Source organism: Rhizophagus irregularis, chromosome 18, assembly GCF_026210795.1.
Source record: "Rhizophagus irregularis chromosome 18, complete sequence".
NCBI lineage: Eukaryota > Fungi > Glomeromycota > Glomeromycetes > Glomerales > Glomeraceae > Rhizophagus > Rhizophagus irregularis.
Genome location: NC_089446.1, coordinates 1,774,864 through 1,797,263, shown reverse-complemented (window position 1 = coordinate 1,797,263; position 22,400 = coordinate 1,774,864). Strand labels below are relative to the sequence as shown.

At 26.1% G+C, this 22,400-nt stretch overlaps 1 protein-coding gene across 1 annotated transcript; it reads right to left on the bottom strand.

The window, feature by feature from the left end:
- Positions 1-10,281: 10,281 nt before the first annotated feature.
- On the bottom strand, positions 10,282-17,134 carry OCT59_010035 (uncharacterized protein; the record flags this gene model as incomplete). Its single annotated transcript, XM_066132760.1, has 4 exons — positions 10,282-10,431; positions 15,304-15,331; positions 16,900-16,938; positions 17,103-17,134. The coding sequence occupies 4 exons, from the start codon at positions 17,132-17,134 to the stop codon at positions 10,282-10,284; spliced, it is 249 nt and encodes an 82-aa protein (XP_066000375.1).
- Between the last annotated feature and the right edge of the window lie 5,266 nt (positions 17,135-22,400).

Sequence of the window (22,400 nt, the reverse complement as noted above, 5' to 3'; positions counted from 1 at the left end):
TAGTTTCGTCAAAATTTTACTATAGATTTATTATAGTTTTGGCAGAGTTTCAGCAGTTTCGGCATTTATAATAAGTTTCGGCAGTTTCGCCATTCTCCAAAGTTTCGCCAGTTTTTTAATATAACTTTAATATAGTTTCAGCAGAATTTTGCTTTTCAGCAAAACGCCATCTTGCCTAAACCCCTAGGTTTCGGCAAGCAACCTTACTGGTGAGTATTTTAAAGGAAGGTAAGCGGGTTTTTTGTTTTTTATGTAAGAACGTTTATTAACGTTTTTCTTCTTCTTTTTTTTGTAGATTCCGGCCTGGAACTTGGAAATGAAAACCAGTAGGTGTTTCTAGAGGGAAAGCGGGGTTTTTTTGGGTTTTTTTATGTAAGAATGTTTATTAACGTTTTTTTACTTCTTTTTTTGTAAATTCTGGCCTGGAACTCACCTAAAGTTGCTTGCCAAAACCTCTCCAAAATCCTACGATAAATTTCAGCAAGATTTTACTATATGTTTACTATAGTTTCGGCAGGATTTCAGCAGTTTCGGCAAATGGGGGTATCGGCATTTCGGCAAAATTTCGGCAGGATTTTTAATATGATTTAATATAGTTTCGGCATTTTCCGTATAGGTTTCAGCAGTTATTAAAAAGGTTTCGGCAAGCAACCTTAAACTCACCCCAGCCAAATGATCGATATAGTTTCTAAGCTAAGTGAGCGTGCACTACATCCTAGCTTATAAACTGCCCATGGGCCAGATTAGCCCACGAGATCTGATTGGTCCAAACAACTTACCAACATTTAATTACAAATAAGGCAATTTTATAACTTTTGATCGGATATTTACTTATAAACTCATGGTCAAGGATTGCATTAATATACATTTTGTACCACCTTGTAACTATAAAAAAGGCAAAAAATTTTTCAAGGTTACACATTAATTTGGCCAGAATTAAGATAATTTCGCCCAGCAAAATTTGGCCAGAATTATAAAACGGACATAAATGTCCGTTTGCAAATTTGGCCAGAATTATAAAAACGGACATAATTTAGCCAGAATTATAAAAACGGACATTAATGTTCGTTATTGTAAATTTGGTCAGCATTATATTATAAATTGCATCAATTTATCATAATCCAGTGATCATAGAAAAAATAAATTATAACTTGTTACCTTTGTCTCATCAAGACATGTTAAATTGTTAAATTGTGGTTTCTATCATCAATAGATGGAAGTTATTGGCATTTGGAAATATTTAAGAATACAAAAAAATTCTTTTCAAACAATGTAAATATCTTATTATTTATTAATCCTAAAAATATAAAACTCCTACCATTTAATACATCTCAATACAATCCAACAAGCTGTGTATTATTTTTTTACAATTACTTGATGACAAGTTAATGCAATTTAACTTTTAGCAATTTGGTATATTTTAACCAAAAAAAAATTTTTTTATTGTAAATTTAAGTTATTTAACATTTAAAAAATGATTTTTTGTTTTTATTTTTTACTATTAAATACAAATTATTTCAAAAATGCAGAAAATTAAATCTTTTAATTATTATTTAAAAATTATGCTATTAAATAAAACATTATTTTTTTTGTTTTTTATTTACTTTTTTTATTAGATCTAAAAATTGTCAGAAATTTAAATCCTTCAATTATTAATACATTACATATTTATGGAAGTTAAATAAACATACTTATTTAATGTAATTTAGCAATTAACATTGATTAATTTTGATTTTATTAATTTTTTTTTATTTGATGATTTTGATCCAAATTATTTCAAAAATTGATAGAAATTTAACTCTTTTAATTATTAATACATTACATATTTATGGAAGTTAAATAAATATACTTATTTATTAATCTATTTAATGTAATTTAGCAATTAACATTTAATTTTGATTTTATTTATTTTTTTTATTGATCCAAATTATTTAAAAATTAATAGAAAATTAAATAATTTATTTGGCTCTTTTAATTATTAATATATTATATATTTATAGAAGTTAAATAAACATACTTATTTAATCTATTTAATGTAATTTAGCAATTAACATTGATTTTATTTTAATTTTATTTTATTTTTTTATTTGATCTAAATTATTTAAAATTTGATAGAAAATTAAAGGATTTGATTCTTAATTATTATTAGTACATTATATATTTATGGAAGTTAGATAAACATACCTATTTAATAATGGAATTTAATATTTAAAATTATTTTATTAATATAAAACTTAATTTTTGTTTTGTTTTTATTTATAGTATTTTTAGTATTTTTTTATTTTTTTATTTTTTATTTTTTTTTATTAGATACAAATTATTTTAAATATTGTTAGAAATTGGATCAACAAAATCATTTATTTAAAAAAATTTGGATTTGCAAATATTGCAGTAAATGTTTATCAGTACATTTCGCAAATCCAAATTTTTTTTAATGAATGATTTTGTTGATCCAATTTCTAACAATATTTCAAATAATTTGTATCTAATAAAAAATAAATAAAAAATAAATACTGTAAATAAAAACAAAACAAAAATTAAGTTTTATATTAATAAAATAATTTAAATATTAAATTCCATTAAATAGGTATGTTTATTCAACTTCTATAGATATAATAATATACTAATAATTAAAAGAATCAAATCATTTAATTTTCTAATAATATTTAAAATAAATTATATCTAATTAAAAAAAAGAATAAAACTAAATAAAATCAATGGCCTATTAATAAAATAATTTTTCAATTGCTAAATTGCATATGTAATGTACTAATAATTAAAGAATCTAATTTTTTGACAATTTTTAAAATAATTTGCATTTAATAATAAAAAAAATATTTTAATTAATAAAATAATTTTAAATACAAAATTACATTAAATATTAATATGTTTATGTAATTTTCATATATATTTAATTTACTACTAAATACTAGGTATATTTATATATGTAACTTTCACATATATTTAATATACTAATAATTGAAAGATCCAATTTTTTGGCAATTTTAAAAATAAAAAAACCAAAAAGTCAATATTTTTTCAATAAACCAATTTTTTAAATGCCAAATAGCATTAAATAAATAGTATATTTATATAACATTATCTACAATAATAGTATATAATGAATTGGATAATTAAATAATTGTTTATATATTCTTAATGAATATATATATATTATATTAAAGTAAACTTTTATATTAAAATAGCATGTGATGTATTATTTTATAACAATTAGAATAATAAATTAAATTATTAATTAATTATATCAATTATAAATTTTTGTAAATTTTCTTTACAAAATTTTCATATAATATTTATAAAACATGATGTTCATATAACTTTTATATATTAAATAAATAATAAAACAATATCTAGTATTCTGATTTAAAAAAAAACAAATATCTATTATCTGATTAAATATATACATTAAATTGCTAAAAGCTAAACTGCTTTAGCTTGAAATTAAGTAATTACAAATAGAAAGATAAAATATATATAGCTTGTTGGATTGTTTTTTTGAGATATTTTAAATAGTAGCAGTTTTATACCTTTAGGATTAATAAATAAATAATAAAATCATATTAACATTTTCTTGAAATAATTTTTTATATTTTTAAATATTTATAAATGCTAATAACTTTTATTTATTGATAATAGAAATATGAAATTACCACTATTTAGCATATTTTGATGAGACAAAGCCAATAAAATATAATTTATTTATTTATGATTACTGAATAATTAGTTAAAATATTTACATTCATAATGCTGGCCAAATTTACAAAAACGGACATAAATGTCTGTTTTTATAATTCCGGCCAAATTTATGTCCGTTTTTATAATTCTGGCCAAATTTGCAAACGGACATTTATGTCCGTTTATAATTCCGGCCAAATTTTGCTGGGCGAAATTATCTTAATTCTGGCCAAATTAATGTGTAACCTTGAAAAAATTTTTGCCTTTTTTATAGTTACAAGGTGGTACAAAATGTATATTAATGCAATCCTTGACCATGAGTTTATAAGTAAATATCCGGTCAAAAGTTATAAAATTGCCTTATTTGTAATTAAATGTTGATAAGTTGTTTGGACCAATCAGATCTCGTAGGCTAATCTGGCCCATGGGAAGTTTATAAGCTAGGATGTAGTGCACGCCCACTTAGCTTAGAAACTATGCCGATCATTTGGCTGGGGTGCTGGAACGTGGAAATGGAGACCTGTGAGTATTTTAAAGGGAGGGGAAGCGGGTTTCTTTGTTTTTTTTATGTAAGAATGTTTATTAACGTTCTTTACTTCTTTTTTTTGTAGATTCTGGCCTGGAACTTGGAAATGGAGACTGGTGAGTATTTTAAAGGGGGGAAGTGGGTTTTTTTTGTTTTTTTTTATGTAAGAACGTTTATTAACGTTCTTTTACTTTTTTTTTTGTAGATTCCTGCCTAGAACTTGGAAATGGAAACCGGTGAGTATTTTAAAAGAAGGGGAAGCAGGGTTTTTTGTTTTTTTTATGTAAGAACATTTATTAACGTTCTTTATTTTTTTTTTGTAGATTCCAGCCTAGAACTTAGAAATGGAGACCGGTGAGTATTTTAAAGAAGGGAAGTGGGTTTTTTTGTTTTTTTTTTTATGTAAAAATGTTTATTAATGTTCTTTTACTTCTTTTTTTTTGTAGATTCTGGCCTGGAACTTGGAAATGGAGACCGGTAAGTATTTTCAAGAGGAGAAGCGGGTTTTTTGTTTTTTTTATGTAAAAACGTTTATTAACGTTCTTTCTTTTTTTTGTAGATTCTGGTCTGGAACTTGGAAATGGTGACCGGTAGGTGTTTCTAGAAGGGAAAGCGGGAGTTTTTTGTGTTTTTTCTTATGTAAGAACGTTATTAACGTTCTTTCACTACTTTTTTTTGTAGATTCTGGCCAGAACTTCGATTAATAGTATTAAGTTCGTCATTGTTGTCTGTGTTTGATTTAGTTTTTGGCGTAGTTGCGCCATTTCAGAAATTATGGTTTTATTGTTTTTAATAAATAATAAATAAATAAATTTATTAAAAAATTTTTTTGATTAAATTATCATTTAAAGACATTAAAAAAAAAATTTAATTATCAGCCAATCAGAATTGCGAAATTGCGAGTTACTAACCGCAATTCAACTCCAAAATCTGCAATATTGCAGATTTTGGAAATTATTTGCGGACCCATCCTTAATAATGATAATAAAACAACTGAAATAAAAAAAATTATTTAATTAATCACATGATACCCTCTGATCAATTTTTTCTTACCATTAACGTTAAGATTTTTGAAAAAGAAAATATTTTTATCTACAACTACGGAGAAAAAAAGACTTTACAAACAAAATACACTAATAATTTTACCCCTCAATCATTTTTGCCCTAATGTATTAAATTTATACCTGTCTGGACAATCCTCGCTGAAGATAATTCTTTTGCTTTTATCATCAGTATTTAAACGATCCCTATACAATTTGTTATTTTTATTTATTATCAAATATTATTAATTATTTATTTTAAAGATATTTATTTATTTATTTATTTATTTTCGCAGCGCATTTGCAGTTTTATTAAAGTAAAAAAAATAAAGAAAAAATATATACAAAGTAAAATTCCCTAATAACTACTCTAATATAATTAAACTACAAACCACTCGTCATACCGGTAGTACCCCACGTGTGCACTGTCGAGTGATCGTTTGACTACGTAGGTAAACTTCGTTTAGTAACAGGTTATCTTAGCCATAAAGGCCCTATCTTCAATATCTGGTGATCACGGGACCCAAAGATATTTATTTATTTTATTTATTGAAAAAATGTATTTGTAATAGCCTGTTACATATCTTATTTGTAACATCCTTTTTTTATTTTTTTTTAATAATAAATTTAATGTGTGTTTCACAAATAAAATTTTTATATGCAAAATTTAATTTGGAAAACTTTTACTTAATGTATTTAAGACAGTTTCATAGACAAAATTTTAAGTTATAAGCAGTTTCTTGAAATTTTTTAAAAAATTCTTTTGTCTTAGTTACACGACTGATCTTTTGTTTTTGTTTACATTACGCCTGATCTTAAATTTTAATTGGATAAAATTGGGGGTTGTTACAAATAAGACGCGTAACAGGCTGTTACAATTAGATTTATCCTTATTTATTTATTAAGAATACATAATACAAAAAAATGTCATTGTTAAAAATATATATCAGATATGTTTTTGTCAAAACAAAAAACAATAAAAATTATAAATTTTGAAAAAATATTTGTTAAAAAAATAAAACTGAAGCTTATTCAGCTTCCCTAAATATATCAACATAGTTTCTATTTCTTTTTAAAAATATAAGCTGGTTGATTAAAAATGAATCTAAACGAGTTCTTTGAGGAGTAATCAAATTTTTAGTATCTGAAAAGAGCCTTTCTGAAGGAACTGAAGTAGCTGGTATAGAAAGGTATTTCATTGCTATTTGATGTAAAATTGGATATTGATTTTTATTTGTAAACCACCATGAAAAGGAATCATATTCTTTAAGAGCAGGTAACTCTGTCACATTGAGATAATGCTGAAATTCGTCCTTTATTGGTGCAGTAATTTTAGCATTTTTCTTTTTCCAAAAATTTCCCATTGTTGTTGATTTATTTGTATCATTATGATCAGGCAATTTAGCTGTGTTATCTTGTTTGAGAATCTCATATTCTTCTTTTAATTGATTAATAATTTGATTACATGTTTCTTGAGAATTAATAAAATCTAAACTTTTAAAACGAGGGTCAAAAAATATCCCTTTAAGCACAAAATTTGAGGAAAATCCCATCTTACTATTATATCTTCTAAAATAGCATTTTGACACTCTGATGCCTCACTAGTTTCCAATAAATTAAACTCAGTTTCAAGTCTTTCTCTTAAATTATATATAATTGGATATGTAAATCCAATTGTTGGATAATTTATGCCACTTAATAAACGTGTTGCTTCTTCAAAAGGGTTTAATAATTCTACTATTTCTCTAATTACTTTCCATTCATAAATTGTTGGACACAATACTTCTAGTTTTTCACCTTCTTTACGAGTAATTGAATTTGTATTACTCATTAATGAGGCTTTTAGCATTTGAATTGCTGGTTTAAGAATGATAAGTCTTTAAAAAGCATATAAAGTTGAATTCCATCTGGTATTATTTGCTTTTATCACATCAAGACAAATAATATTTTCTGCTTTTCCTTCTAAATCTTTATCTTCAGTTTGCTGCATTGCTTGTTGTCAATACAAATAAATTTGTGATTCTTTCAATTGCTGCTTTTTCTTATCTGCTGATAAAAAACTGATAAGATGTTTACATTTTCCAATTAATTCCTTTATAATATCTAATCCTTTTCCAATACTTAATTGGAGGGTATGAGCAGCACATGGAATTCTTTTACCAATACTTATATTATTACATGCTTTTCTTATATTGGAGCCATTGTCAGTTACAATAGCAATAATTTTTGAATCAATTCCCCATTCATAAAATAAATCAAACAAATGTTTTTGTATTTCAATCACACTATGTGGATATGGCAACTCCTCCATATTGAGAAGTACTTCTTGTGGTTCAAATTTTGATGTCAGCCAGTGTGCTGTAATACCTAAATAAGGTAAATGTGCTGGTGAACTCCAGGCATCTAATGTTAAAAAAATATTCTGAACTTGCATAAACTTTTAAGTGTATTTTTTCCTATTTCATATGCTGTAAAAATTCGATTCTTAAGAGTTTTTATACATGGAACTTTATAGCGTTCATCAAATCCATTTATCATATTAATAAAATCTGGATTTTCTACTATACTTATTAGGGTTGTACTGTACCAATAATAAAATCTATAACATTTTTAGTTAAAGATTCTTGTTTAAAAGAATCATGTGGGTTAATAATATTATCAGGTTTCTTAAGTTTTTCTAATTCTTCTTCCTCATATCTCATTGCAATAGCTTTTGTAATTTTATGTATTCCTAATAAATGTGTTTTCATTGAACTTGGAGAACCACACCATGCAAGCATTTTTTTACAACCATTAATCTGATTAGTATTATCATCATTAAATTGAAAAAATTTCTAAACCCAGCTAGTTTTAGGGTTTGTGATTTTAGATGGAGGCTTTCTTTCTTTCATTAATAAAGTCTGTTTATTGACTTCTACTTCATCATTAATAATTAGTCTGGAGCGAAGCGAAGGACTATATACTATTTGTGTTAGTTTCACAAATGTCCCGTTGTCCGCCCGCTCACTGTATGAGTCGATGGCCATCTATTTATATTGGTTCTTTCAGTTACATGTGATAAAAATAGAACAAAAATTGTTTATTTGATATATTTTTTTTGATATATATTCTTTTTATTCAAATTACCTGTGTTTATTAAGGTTAATAATTTCGCTTTTCGCTCTGGACTTCCAACGGTTACCATTTCCTAGTTATATTAAGGTCTGATATAAATGCATCAGATATTGTGTTATCATTAAAACTTTTCTTTAATAAAATTTCTGACTCATATAAATAACTAGAATCATTTTCACTTTTATCTGCAATTTTTTGTACTGAACTTCTTTCTTTTGCTGCTGCTTCTTCTGCTTCTTTGAGTATTTACTTATATTTATTTCTTGTAGTGGTCACCATTTTTAATAGTTTAAAATAGGTAACTATTTATGTGAATGTTTAATATTTTATTTAATATTTATTAATTAATAAATTGGTAAATTATATAATATAATATTAATGATAGTATTATTACCAGTAAATTTGGTAAGCTAATGATTAAATATATTGTTTTGATATTATAATTATATAAGGATTAACGAAAATTGATGAGGCTGTTTATTGGGCACAGGAAGAACAATTAATAATAATTATTAGAAAAATCTAGGACGATTTTCTTGTAATTTTAACAAAGAGCAAAGTGTTTATATATAAAAAAATTCCATTTTTTTTTCAATAAATATTCAGAAGTAAAATCTAATCTCAAATCTATTCTAATATATCACAGTTATTAATTAATTAGTATTAATTAATTTTGTGCAATAGCAGTTATTTTCATTGTCAAATCAAATAAAGTAAATTAATACCATTGATCAATAATATTTATAATCATTATAAAGAAATCCATATAAAGAAAATAAATATATAAATAATAATTTATTAAATAATCATATAATAACTAAAATAAGAAATTAAATAAAATAAATCTGATCATAACACGTTGATCATTCAAACAAAATTTGCTTCGGAATATCGGCAATTTCATTGTATATTAGATTTAGCTAAATTTGTGTAATAGTAAAATAATCAGCCAAATCACATGGTTAATTTTAGAGAAACTAATGGCAATGATCTGCAACAATTACAATAGATTTGATTTTTTTATGCGATTTTTGATTAATTGATTTTGAATCGAGTTTTGATTAATTCAATTATCGCAAATTCAATTTCCATCCCTAATCGTACAAAGTTGAGCCATATATCATTAGATTCGTCTTAACAAGACGCGTCGAATGGTGGTAAAATCATGTCTCTAACATCGATAGATCACATGTTAACCTACGCTAAATGATTTATCAATAATTGGAATTATCAAGCTATCTATCGATGCTAGAACTATGATCTTAGTGTCATTCAACGCGTCTCAGTAAAACAAATCTAATGAATATAAATTCGTCTATATACGACCACTGGATTAGTGCTCCTAACAGATCAGATCAGATCAGATTTTACTTAGATTCAATCTGATTTGAAATTAATTAAATCTGATTTAATCTGATCTGATTTAAATCAGATCAGTTTAAATTTAATCTGAATCTGATCAGATTTAATTAGATTCAAATCTGATCTGATCTGATTCAAAACTGATTAAATCTGATCTGATCTGGATCTGATCTGATCTCTGATTTGAATCTGAATAAATATATTATAAATTCTAACATCGGGAAATTTTTTGGGGAGCAGATCTGCGCAGATTTTCAGAAATTATATCTGCGCAGATCTTATACTCTGGCGCAAAACATTAGAGGAAAAATCCAATAAAAAACTGCTCAGATTTTATAAATAACAAAGTTCTGCGCAGATTTTTAAATAAAAAACCTTTGAAATATCTTAGCAATTTTTTTCAGTAAAAATCTGCGTCAAAATAATACAAATTAATTTATTGCATTAATTACTAATTTATTTATATAATCAAAATTACTTTTTTATTATATATTAACAAGTTTACAAATACAATTGAAATCTATTACTAGTCATTGCTATTCATCATCTTTTTACTGCACATTTACATGTTGTTAATGGTTTGGAACATTGTTCCAGTTGGTTCGATTCCAACAAACAACAAACAAAATAGAGATATTTGTTACAAATTTCGAAGTTATTACTTTCGAAATGTTTGACATGAAATCCCAGGATCTAAAAAATAAAGAAAATGAACATTAGTAAAACGTTTGTTAAAGAAAATTAAAAAAAAGAAACTTCGAAGTGTTATACCTTTGAAGTTCTTTCAAATGGAGCCGGAACCTAAAAAATAAAGGAAAAATGAACGTTAGTAGAACGTTCGCTAAAGAAAAATAAAATAAAAAATAAAAAAGAATTTTAAAGGTTTACCTTCAAAATTCTTTCGTCCAGAAGCCGGAAAACCAAAACCCTACAAAAAGACAACTGAAACGTTAGTAAACGTTTCGTAAATTAAAGTAATAAGAATTTCAAAGTTTACCTTCGAAATTTCATCAAGAAGTCCGAAAACCTGCAAAATAAAAAATTGAAACGTTAGACATTTCGTTTATTTTTTTTAATTTTTTAAAACATAAAATAAAAAAAATAAATATTGTGAAGGTAAATACCTTCGAAATTCTATCATGGAGTTGACCAAAAAGTCAAGTGCCCGCAACCCTACAAAAAAGATAAATGAAACGTAGTTAACGTTTCATTGAATAAAAAAAAAATTAAATATTGAAGTTTTACCTTCGAAATTTCGCATAGATCTACAAAAATAAAAGAAACAAAAATATTAGCAAACGATTCGTTAAAAAAAAATAAATTTCATTTAAAAAAATAAAAATTTAAAGAACTTTGAAGAATACCTTCGAAGCTCTATCCAAGTCCCATCCAAGAAGCTGTGGATCTACAAAAAAAAGAAAATTTTATTAGTTAGTAACACTTCATTAAAATTAAAAGAAAAAACAAAAATTTAAAGATACCTTAAGGTTCCAAGAAGTCACGAACCTACAAAAAGAAAAAACGTTAGTTAGTAACGTTTTGTTAAAGAAAACAAAAGAAATTAAAGAACTTCGAAGGATACCTTCGAAGTTCCATTCAGCATCAGCAAGTTTGAAAAGCGTTGATTCACACCAGTATACGTGTTGATCAACACCAGCTAGTTGTTCAACATGATTAACAATATTAATCAACACTTATATATTGGAGTATATCAGCGCATAATGTTAATATACGCGTCGTTCAACTCTAATTTGTAGTGCAACACATTATGCATTGTTGTTCAACGCACTGTATATTAACGCATATATATGATTACATGTGTATATTTTAATTAAATTATATTTATTTATTTATTTTTACTCACCTTAGGAACCGAACCGGTTACCTCAACTTACAATATCATATCTCACGATCTAACCACTGTACTATTTAATTTAAGTATAATATACATTTATTAAAATTAGTATTTAAAAAAAAATCATTTCGGCAATACTATAATGGCCGTACTCTATATCACATGTATTACGTGATACTGGATTACCGCTGCGGACTGCGGTATAGCAAAAAAAGAAATTAAGCTTTTTTTAGCAAAGCTTAATTTTTTTTTGCTTTTCTTCGTTCTCCCCTTCCCTTTCGTTTTCCCATTACCCCTTCGTTCTCCCCTTCGTTCTCCCCTTCCCTTTCATTTTCCCATTACCCTTTATTTCTCCCCTTCCCTTTCGTTTCGTTCTTTTCCCTTTCGTTCTCCCCTTTCTCCCCTTTCCTTTATAAAAGTTTTATCCGTTATTTCTATAAAAACTCCGTAAAAATGAGCCTTCACGGATCCATTCACAAAAAATGTAATAAGTGGATAAATTCCGTAATATAAGGTCATTAATTCCGGAGATATGAGCCTTTTACGGAAAAAAGTTTGGTAAGTTTCGTAACAAAACGTTGCGAAACTATTTATTCATTTTTTAACGAAACATTTTTTAACGTTTCAAAATATTTTTTTTAAAAATTCTTTTAATCGGAACGTTGGCTAACGTTCCGATTATTTTTTTTATTTCATTTTTAATCGGAAGCGTTGAAAAACGTTCCGAAATATTATTTTTTTTAAATTCTTTTAATCTAACGCGGGTTGGCTACGTTAAAGAATTGGAATTTTCCGATTAATTTTTTTACTTCATTTTTAATCGGAAGCGTTGAAAAGCGTTCGTTAAATATTGTTTTTTAAAAAATTCTTTGTCACCGAACGCTGTGCAATTCCCGATTTTTCATTAAAAATATTTTGAAACGTTTTTAATGTTTGAAATATTTGTTTTATTTTTTAATCGGGAACGCTGTCTAACGCTTCCGAAATATTTGTTTTTTCATTTTTTAATCCGGAGGCGTTGGTGCTAACATTCCGATTTTTTCAAATTAAAAATATTTTGAAAGCGTTTTTTGCGTTTGAAATATTTGTTTTATTTTTTTAGTCGACGTTAAGGTTAGCGTTCGATTTTTCATTTTTGCCGAAATGTTTTTGCGTTTTGAAAATATTTTTTTTCTTTTTTTTTTTTTTTTTTTTTTTTTTTTTTTTTTTTTTTTTTTGGTCCGGAGCGTTTTTGCGTTAAAACAATTTTTTTTAATTTTTTTAATCGGAACATTGGCGTTCCGATTATTTTTTTATTTTACTTTTTTTAACGAAACGCTTAAAACGTTTTATTTATTCTTTAACTTTTAATCTGAATATTGTCTAACGTCTGACATTTTTTTTATTTTTCATTTTTTTAACAAAACGTTTTAACGTTTCGAAAATACATTTTTTTTTTATTTTTTTTCTTTTTTTTAATCGGAACGCTTTTTTAACGCTCCAAACAATTTTTTTTAATTTTTTTAATCGGAACATTGCGCTCCGATTCATTTTTTTATTTTATTTTTTAACGAAACGCTTGAAAAACGCTTTATTTATTCTTTTTTTAATTTCTTTTTTTTAACTTTTAATCGAACATTGTCTAACGCTCCGATTTTTTTATTTTTCATTTTTTTTCAACAAAACGCTAACGTTCAAAATACATTTTTTTTTTATTTTTCTTAATCAGAACGTTGGCTAACGTTCCGATTTTTTTTGTATTTCATTTTTAACGAAACGTTTTTAACGTTTCGAAACTTTTTTGATTTTTTCTTTAATCAGAACGTTGGCTAACGTTCCGATTTTTTTTTATTACATTTTTTAACGAAACGCTTATTAACGTTTCGTAATTTTTTTTCATTTTTTTTTCCTTTCTTCTTTTAGGTCAGCGGGTGGACTTCCGAGTTCCGAAGAACGGAAAACCAAGATTCGTAAGATAAGTACGAATCTTGGTTTAATTTTTTTTCTTTTTTTTTAATATTATTAATGAACGGTTACTAATAACCGTTCTTTTCTTTTTTTAGGTTTCGGAGTTGACCCATAGGTTCCGAAGAACGGAAAAGAACCAAGATTCGTAAGTATATATGAATCTTGGTTTTGTTTTTTTTTGTTTTTTTTTTAAAAACATATTATGAACGATTACTAATAACCGTTCTTTACTTCTATTTTTTAGGTTTCGGGCGGCTTCCTGGTTCCAGAAGAACAGAAAAGAACCAAGATTCGTAAGTATATACGAATCTTGGTTTTGTTTTTTTTATTTTTTTTTTAATATTATGAACGGTTACTAATAACCGTTCCTTTCTTTTTTATAGGTTCGGGTGGACTTTGGACAAACGGGAGAACCAAGATTCGTAAGTACGAGTACGAATTTTGGTTTTTGTTTTTTTTTTAATATTTTGGAACAATTTACTAACCGTTCTTTCTTTTTTCTTTTATAGGTTCGGGTGGGCTTCCCAAGAACGGAAAACCCAAAGATTCGTAAGGTATGGTACGAATCTTAACTTTTTTTATATTTTTTTATTATTAAGAATGGTTAACTAACCGTTCTTGTATTTTTTTTTATAGGTTCGGGTGGGCTTCCGAAGAACGGAAAACCCAAAGAATCAGTAAGTTTTGAATAAAACACGTTTTTTATTTTTATTTTTTTTATTTTTTTTTAATTTTCTCTTTTCTTTTTGTAGGTATCGATTCTTTCGGCTTTGGGATTTGGATATGCCGATATGGTAAGTTTCGATATTCGAAACTTACATTTTTTTAATTATTTTTTTTAATTTTATTCTTTAAGAAACGTTCTAACTGAACGTTTCTCTTTTTTTTGTAGGCCTAGATTTTCTTTTCGGCGCTCTGGATTTTTCTTTTGTAGGTCAGCTTGATGGTTATTTCGACCCTTGAGCGAATGAATAATGGAAGATAATTCCTCAATTTTCAATGTGAATATTAAACCACTTGATGTTGTTAAGACACATACGACGAGATTTGGTTTTGATTTTTATCATGAAGGAGCATAATATTAATATAATTATCGAGGGAAAGTTCATATTTTTACCTTGTTATGGTTGTGTCACCAGGGGTGCTATGTCAACGGAATTTTAGTACGTTGATCGCTTAAAAATCCGCGGCAATCCAATTATAACAAGAGGATGAATTTTTACAATTTTACATGATTAGATATTGTATTTGTATTGTACTGTATTCTATAAATAAATTTACAATGTTTTACAATTTAAAAATTTTAAAATATACACGTTAATAATATACAATAATATATATGTTAATAAATTACTAATACTACAATTAAAGTTAACTATCGTACGATGACTAAAAAATACCATTGCTACCGTTGCTATACGTGTTTTTAATATCAATATACGCGTTTTTATACATTGTATACGCGTTTTTAAACTATCGTTGTTTTACTATGTGTAGCTTTACACTTAAATGGGTGTTGTTTTACACGTTTTTAAACATTTTTAAGTGGTGTTGATTGACAAAGATTTCGTTTCCCTACGTTTTTTGGCGTTGAGCAACACATGGTGTTTTTCAACACTTTATACGCCTGTTTAAAACTTGCTGATGAGGAAGCACCCAGGAAGCCGTAGACCTACAAAAAGAGAATACCTTAGTAAAACTTCATTAGAAAAAACAAAAAAATAATTGAAGTTTCAAAAGTGAATAAAACTTTCGAAACTTACCATTCCGCCCAAAGATCCCAACTGATATCTACAAAATAGAAAATTAAAAATTAAAAAAAATGAAGTTTCGAAAGTAAATAATACTTTCGAAACTTACTATTCCGCTCAAAGGTCCTAACCGATACATATAAAATAAAGAAAAAAAATTTTAAAAAAAAATAGTTTTGAAAAGAAAATGTTTCTTTTCGAAACTTACCATTTCAAAGACTAATCCGATATACAAAATAGAACCAAATAAAATTTTATAAAAAAAGATATTTTTTTTTTAAAAAAAAAAAGTTTCAAAGTGTTCACTTCGAAACTTACCAATATAAAGCCCAAATATCGAACTGATACAACATTAGTAATGGAGCCTAACTTTGGCGCCTAGGATCTAAAAGCATGAAAAATGAACGTTAGTGACGTTCATTAAAATAATTAATAAAAAAAAGAAAAATTTGAAGGTTTTACCTTCGAAATTAAGAGTCTGGAGCAGATCTTTGGCATCCAGGACCTAAAAAAAGACGTTAATAACGTTCATTAAACAAAATTAAAAAAAATTAAAAAAAAATCTGAAGGTTTGTTTTTACCTTCAAAAATAAAGTACGGAGCTGATCTTCAGCATCCAGAACCTAAAAATATGAAAACGAACGTTAGTGACGTTCATTAAATAAAATTAAAGATTCAGAAGTTAATATACCTCCGAATTTCAAAATTATCGATAGGTTCCATGACTTCCATCCGGAACCTATATAATATAAAAAAAAATAATTTTTTTTTTAAAAATAAATTAAGATTCGGAGGTAAGCATACCTCTCGAATTCCAAATCATCGATAGGTTCCATGACTTCCATCCAGAACCTAAATAATATAAAAAAAAATTATTTTTTTTTAAATAAATTAAAGATTCAGAGGTAAGCATACCTCCGAATTCCAATATCATCGATAGGTTCCATCCAGAACCTATATAATATTAAAAAAATTATTTTTTTAAAAAAAAAATTAATTAAGATTCGGAGGTAAGCATACCTCCGAATTCCAATATTATCGATAGGTTCCATCCGAACCTAAATAATAAAAAAAATTAAAAAAAATTTTTTTTTTTTTTTTTTTTTTTTTTTTTTTTTTTTTTTTTTTTTTTTTTAAATTTTTTTTTAAATAAATTAAAGATTCAGAGGTAAGCATACCTCGGTTACCTCCGAATTCCAATATCTTTGATAGGTTGTTCCATTCAGAACCTATATAATATTAAAAAAATTATTTTTTTTAAAAAAAAATAAATTAAGATTCGGAGGTAAGCATACCTCCGAATTCCAATATTTTTGATAGGTACCTATATAATATAAAAAAATTATTTTTTTTAAAAAAAATAAATTAAATTTCAGAGGTAAGCATACCTCTGAATTCCAAACTAAATCATCGATAGGTTCCATCCGGAACCTATATAATATTAAAAAAATTATTTTTTTTTAAAAAAAATTAATTAAGATTCGGAGGTAAGCATACCTCCAAATTCCAAACTAAATCATCGATAGGTTCCATCCGAAACCTATATAATATAAAAAAAAGATTATTTTTTTTTAAAAAAAATTAATTAAGATTTGGAGGTAAGCATACCTCCGAATTCCAATATCTTTGATAGGTTCCATCCGGAACCTATATAAAAAAATTTTTTTTTTTAAAAAAATAAATTAAGATTCGGAGGTAAGCATACCTCTGAATTCCAATATCTTTAATAGGTTCTATCCGGAACCTATATAATATAAAAAAAAGATTATTTTTTTTTTAAAAAATAAATTAAGATTCGGAGGTAAGCATACCTCTGAATTCCAATATTTTTGATAGGTTCCATTCGGAACCTATATAAAAAAATTTTTTTTTTAAAAAAAAATAAAGATTCGGAGGTAAGCATACCTCCGAATTCCAATATCTTTGATAGGTTCCATCCAGAACCTATATAATATAAAAAAAATTTTTTTTTTTTTAAAAAAAATAAATTAAGATTCGGAGGTAAGCATACCTCCGAATTCCAACTAAAATCATCAATAGGTTCCATCTGGAACCTATATAATATAAAAAAAAATAATTTTTTTTTAAAAAAAATAAATTAAATTTCGGAGGTAAGCATTCCTCCAAATTCCAATATTTTTGATAGGTTTTATCCAGAACCTATATATATAATATAAAAAAATTATTTTTTTTAAAAAAAATAAATTAAATTTCGGAGGTAAGCATACTTCCGAATTCCAATATCTTTGATAGGTTCCATCCAGAACCTACTATATAATATAAAAAAAAGATTATTTTTTTTTTAAAAAAATAAATTAAATTTTGGAGGTAAGCATATACCTTCGAATTCCAACTAAAATCATCGATAAGTTCCATCCGGAACCTATATAATATAAAAAAAAATTTTTTTTCTCTAAAAATAATTAAAGTTTCAGAGGTGATATACCTCCAAATTAAAATTGACAATAGGCTCTATTATGTTTTTGACTTACAAACTGAACGTTAACTGACGTTCATTAAAAAAAATTTTTTTTTTCAGAAAAAAAAAGAAAAAAAGGTATATGACTCCTTTTTAGTTCTGATTTCCCCTGCATGTTGCAGATTATGTGCCGAATGTTGGACGAATTTGCCTTAAAGATTCCGAACCTTGCAAATAAATATTTTTTTTTAAAAAAAAAATTTCTCTGATAAGTTTTGAAGCTTAAAAAATAATAGAAATATTTTTTCTTTGGAATCTTTAACAGATTATTTCCTAAAAGGTGTTGTAGAAAAAATTATTTCACAAAGTTTTTTTCTTTAGTAATAAGTGTTGTAGAAAAAATTATTTTTTTAAAGTCTTGTAAAGTTTTTTTTTTTAAAGAGTATTGTAGAAAAAATCATTTAGGTATTAAATCAAGTTAGAGTTAATTAAAGTTTAAATATTAAATCAATGATAAAATTGCAGATCGAACTGATATTTTAATGAAAAAAAAAGCAAAAATCTGCAAAATTGCAGACTTCAGCATAAATTTCACATAAAAAAAAGCAGAAATCTGCAAAATCACAGACTTTCCGCAGAAATGCATACATAAAAAATCGGAAACATGCAAAATTGCAGATTATTGCATAACTTTGTAAAAAATAAAAAGCAGAAATCTGCAAAATCGCAGACTTCCGCATAAATTCACAAAAAAAATGCGGAGATCTGCTAATTTTACAGATCTCTGCAGTTCTGCATCTTAAAAAATTTCCCGATGAAAGCTATAATTTGTAAATATGTAATTTGGCCAGAATTAGCACTTAACTCTGGCAGGAATTATTGAATTTCCCAAAAAGGAAATTTAGGTTACACAAAATGCCAACTTGGTTCTATAAAAATCGATTTTTGTGAAATGGCTATTGCCAAAAAAAGGAAATGATCGACATATCCGTTTTGGCTGGAGTTAAAAATTAGGAATTAATTCCAGCCGGCATTATGAATTCGGCTGAAATTATTAGTAAAATCAAATCTGAAATCTGAATTAAATCTGTCAAATTCAATCTGATCAGATTTGATCTGAAGCTAATCTGATTTGTTCAGATCAAATTTTTTTTGATCTGAATCTGAACGAGTTAAATCAGATTATAACATGTATCCGAAACCTCTATGTAAGCCTGGTTTTGACAGGGTTTCGGACTTTCAGTAATTTAATTATAATAAATTATTAAAAACTATCCAAAAATCCATCCGAAACTCTAAAGACTTTATATTATAGTTTCAGCTGGATGTAGAGATTAATTTTTATCATTTTTTAACTTAATTTTGATTTAAAGACGTGGCCAAAAATCACGTGAAAAGGTTTCAGCTACAAGTATAGATCAGATTTTTTTCAGAGCACTACACTGAATGGCGAATAATATCAAGTTTCGCATTTTTTAAAAATTTTTGAGCGTTAAAAATTAAAAATTCCGATATATGAATTTATTCATCATCCAATGGTCATGCAAATATGAATTAAGACTCATTGGATTCGTCTCGATAAAACAAATTGAATGGTAGTGAGATCATGTCTCTAGCATCAATAGATTATAAGTTAATTCACGCTAAATAATTTATAAAAAATTGGTATTATCAAGCTATCTATCGATACTAGAGACGTTTTCTTACCACCATTCGACTCGTCTTATCAAGACGAATCCAATGAGTTTTAATTCATACTGTATTTGTACGACCATTAAACGGCGAATAAATTTATGTATCAGAATTTTTAATTTTTAACGCTCAAAAATTTTTAAAAAATGCAAAACTTGACATTATTCGAATTTATATTCATTGAATTCATTTCACTGAGACGCGTCAAATGACGCTAAGATCATAGTTCTAGCATCAATAGATAGCTTGATAATTCCAATTATTAATAAATTATTTAGCGTGGGTTAATGTGTGATCTATCAATACTAGAGACATGATCTTACCACCATTTGACACGTCTCATCGAGACGAATCCAATGATATATAGCTCAATTTTATACGATCACTAGATGGACAGCTATTCAATTTTTTGCATTTTTATAAAAAATTGGATTAAACTGAATCGAACTGCTGGTTTTTCGGTTCTAATACCTGAACCAAACCAAACTGAATTTTGAGCCAGTTTTGGATCAATTCCCCAGTTTAGTCTGAACTGTTAGGAGCTTTAATAATATCTTTAATAATTAGATGATTTTATGCATAATTTACATATAAACTTTTTTACAAAAAAAAAAAATTATTATTATTATTATTTTAATATTATTTACCCCTTAAAATTGAAATTACATGATTACATATTACCTAAAATCTGAAATTCGAAATCTAAAATTCAAAATATAATTCTGGCCAAAATTAATGTAATTTCACTTAAACATGTAATTTCAGCCTAAAATTATAATTCAGCCAAAACGGAAATGCAGATCTTTCCTTTTTTGGTGATAGCCATTTCACAAAAATTGATTTTAGTGTGAATGACACTGGTAACATCACTTTTCTTTTTAGAATATTTGTTAATTTCTGCTAAAATTAAGTGCATAATTCTGGCTAAAATTACATATGTAATTTCAGAATTACAGCATTACAGATTAGTTACGGCATTAAGACCTAATTACAGTATTATGTCCTAATTATGGCATTACAACCTAATTACAGCATTACAACTTTTGCTTTTTAATGTAGATAGGTTGCAACCTGTTATATATGACACTGTATCTTAATTTTTTTACGGCTAACATCTTTAGTTAAACATACTCATAAATAATTACGTTTAATGTAATTACCGTAAATACTATTGGTAATTAATCACATGATATGTAAAAATGCAAGAAAAAATGCTGAAACTGATAGTTCAGCAGTTTTACATGTAAAAATGAAAAGAAAATCGCTAAAACTAATAGTTCTGGCAGCTTTACATATAAAAATAAAAGAAAATCGCTGAAACTGATAGTTCTGGCAGTTTTACATATAAAAATAAAATGAAAATTGCTGAAACTGATAGTTTTGGCATATAATAAAAAGAAAATCACCGAAATTGACAGTTCTGGCGTTTTTATTTCTAGAAATGCAAAAAATGCTGAAACTGATAGTTCTGACATTTTTACTAGTAAAAATGAAAAAAAATGCTAAAACTGATAGTTAGAGCTCCGAATGGGTCAGGTCAGGTCAAGTTAATTGATAAACCTGACCTGAAATTTTTTTTCAGGTCAGGTCAGGTCAGGTTATATCAGGTTGACTGTTTGACCTGACCTGACCTGAAACCTGAAAATTTTCAGGACTATTTTTATTAAAGTATTGAAAAAAAACAGTACAAAACTTTTTTTTTTTTAATATAATATTATGAAAAAAAAACGTTTTTGCAATTAAAATATTGAAAAAAAATATTGCAAAACATTTTTTTTAATATAACATTATGAAAAAAATGTTTTCGCAACGTTATTATTGAAATATCAAAAAAAAAAACGTTACGAAACATTTTTTTAATATAATATTATGAAAAAACGTTTTCGCAACGTTTTTTCTCAAAATATTGCGATTCAACATTTTTATATTGATTTTGTATAAAAAAAGTGAGTTGCGGTATTGCGATTCACTTTTTTATATAAATTCTATATAAAAAAAGTGAGTTGCGGTATTGCGATTCACTTTTTTATATTGATTTTATATAAAAAAAGTGAGTTGCGGTATTGCGATTCACTTTTTTATATTGATTTTATATAAAAAAAGTGAGTTGCGGTATTGCGATTCACTTTTTTATATAGAATATTCACTTTTTTATATAAATTCTATATAAAAAAAGTGAGTTGCGGTATTGCGATTCACTTTTTTATATTGATTTTATATAAAAAAAGTGAGTTGCGGTATTGCGATTCACTTTTTTATATAGATTCTATATAAAAAAAGTGAGTTGCGGTATTGCAATTCACTTTTTTTATATAAAATCAATATAAAAAAGTGAATCGCAATATTGCAACTCACTTTTTTTATATAAAATCAATATAAAAAAGTGAATCGCAATGCCGCAACTCACTTTTATTATATAAAATCAATATAAAAAAGTGAATCGCAATACCGCAACTCACTTTTATTATATAAAATCAATATAAAAAAGTGAATCGCAATGCCGCAACTCACTTTTTTTATATAGAATCTATATAAAAAAGTGAATCGCAATACTGCAACTCACTTTTATTATATAAAATCAATATAAAAAAGTGAATCGCAATACTGCAACTCACTTTTATTATATAGTAGAATCAATAGTTTCAGGTCAACAGGTCAATCAGGTCAGGTCAATCTTCATACCTGACCTGAATTTTTTTTAAAAATCTCATATCATAAAGCAGTAAAAGATTTCAAAACTGATGTGATACAATTCTTCAATGATGTACGTGATAATTATACCAATTTTTAGATTCTAGCTTTTATCAAATAAGTGATATCACATCATATATGCATGTACTAGACTACTAGTATATAATATTTCAGAAATATGCACATTCATCATTAATTTGGTTTAGCTGCATTTTCTTGTTTAGCTATAGAAAAAAAGAATCACCAATAAGTTTCTCATTTCTTTAGAAAAACAACAAAAGATAGTGATGGAGAAAAAAAAGAAAGT